At 60.4% G+C, this 1,710-nt stretch overlaps 1 protein-coding gene across 1 annotated transcript in view; it reads right to left on the bottom strand.

Annotated features, from left to right (window-relative positions):
- Positions 1 to 427: 427 nt before the first annotated feature.
- ETV2 (ets variant 2) overlaps positions 428 to 1,710 on the bottom strand; it is a 3,101-nt gene continuing 1,818 nt past the window's right edge. The window contains exons 3-4 of the mRNA XM_015564796.1: positions 854 to 966; positions 428 to 641 (exon numbers count right to left, since the gene is read on the bottom strand). Of these exons, the coding sequence (XP_015420282.1) occupies positions 435 to 641; positions 854 to 966 (320 nt within the window). The 3' untranslated portion in view covers positions 428 to 434. The remainder of the gene's footprint in view (positions 642 to 853; positions 967 to 1,710) is intronic.

The raw sequence follows: 1,710 nt of genomic DNA, 5'->3' as shown, positions 1-1,710 counted from the left end.
AGTAGATGGCTTGGGGGGAAGGGGCAGGGTGGAGAGCGGGAGGTGGTGGTAAGCACTAGGTCTAATTCCTTGCCAGTCCCTAGCATTGTGAGAGCATACAGTAAGCCCTTTTTGGAGCCCCAGTCCTCTTTTCAAGGGGGACAGAGTAGGAAAAGTCACAAGTTAGTGACTGGGTCTGATTTCTTTACAAGTTCCAGCACAGGGCAGGCACACAGTAGAGCCTGTGGGGGTACTGAGTTAGAATCCTTTGCATGTCTCATCACACATTGAGCACACAGTAAGTCCTCTAGGTCTGGGTCTATTTTGGTCATGTGTGGGAGGGGTTTGGTGGGTGAGGGTGGGGTGCACACAGGCCCCCCAGCGGGTCTAGGGGCCTAGTCAGTATCATTGAGAAGGATGCAGACAGCACACGAAGGAAGTTTGACCGTATATTTTTATTGGGTTGCTGCTCCCTGTCGGACCCTAATCCCAGCGTTGTCTGGATAAACTAGGCCGGGCACGCGGCCCCCAAAGCGGTACGTGTACTTGCGCCCACCGCTCTTTCGCACGATGTCCCGGCGGTAGTAGTAACGCAGGCCTCGGCTCAGCTTCTCGTAATTCATGCCGGGTTTTCTCTTGCGCTCACCCCACAGTCGCGCCACCTAGGGCGAAGGCCAGGCTTAGTCAGAGAGGGTGGGAGCGGGAGGGCTTAGCAATAGATGGGCAGGGTTCCGGACACAGGTTAGGTAGGGCAGAGTGCGGTTGAGGTGAGGGCATTCTGGGCGGACCAAGGGCGAGGCAAAATGAATGGTGGTGCTGAGTTAAACTAGAGGAGACTAGGGCCCGACTGGGCGGGTCTGGGAGGCTGCCCCACCTCTTTGGGGTCGCACAGTTGGAACTCGAGGCTGTTGCCGGTCCAGCGGATGCAGGTGCTACGCGCCTCGTCTTGGAGCAGCTCCAGGAGGAACTGCCAGAGCTGAATGGGACCTGCGGGGGGCGGCAGGTGAATACTCAGGTTTTCTGGCCCTGGTCCAGGTCATTTCGATGACCCAGGAGTCTGGGGTCCCTCACCTCGAAGGTCCAAGGGTCCAGGTTTCCCCAATTGGGACCTAGGAGTCCGGATCCCCTCCTCCTTGGGGACCAGCGAGTCCACATCCCTCCATATAAGGGACCCAAGAGTCAGCCTCAGGCCCCATCTCGGAGATTTGGGAGTTTGGCTGCCCGCTCTGAGACCTCGGCATCCAGACCCTCCTGTCTTCCTCCCTCGCTCCCTAGAAGACTGACTACCTTGGACTCTGGAGTGAGGGCTTAGGAACCTAAGTCCCGCCCTCTCCGCCAGTTTCCCGGGTCCCACCCCCTTCCGCGTCCAGGCCCGCCTCCCTAGACCCCAGCTGCGCTCCCTGCAGACCAAGTCTCCGGAGCTCTCACCTCGGTGGTTAGTTTTGGGGTAACGAGCCAAACTTGCACGGTCCAACTGCTGCTTCGGTTCGGAGGAAGCGGTGAGATCGGAACTCTGGTGCTCCTTGGAAGAGGTGGGGCAAGCCGTATGCAGCCCCGAGTCCCAGGAGGTGGGACAGTCCGAGCCCCCAGGCCCGCTCCAGGGAATGGAGTTGGCGCGCCCCTCCGCGCGGAGGCCCTGGCTCCAGTATGCGGCGCCGTGGGAGCCAAAGGGACAGTCCCGGCCGGGGGAGCTCGCTGTGGTGGGGGCGCGCGACCACGAGTGGGTCCGGC

Source organism: Myotis davidii, unplaced genomic scaffold, assembly GCF_000327345.1.
Source record: "Myotis davidii unplaced genomic scaffold, ASM32734v1 scaffold681, whole genome shotgun sequence".
Lineage (NCBI taxonomy): Eukaryota > Metazoa > Chordata > Mammalia > Chiroptera > Vespertilionidae > Myotis > Myotis davidii.
The sequence above is the reverse complement of the archived record's forward strand: the minus strand, read 5'-3'. Positions and strand labels throughout refer to the sequence as shown.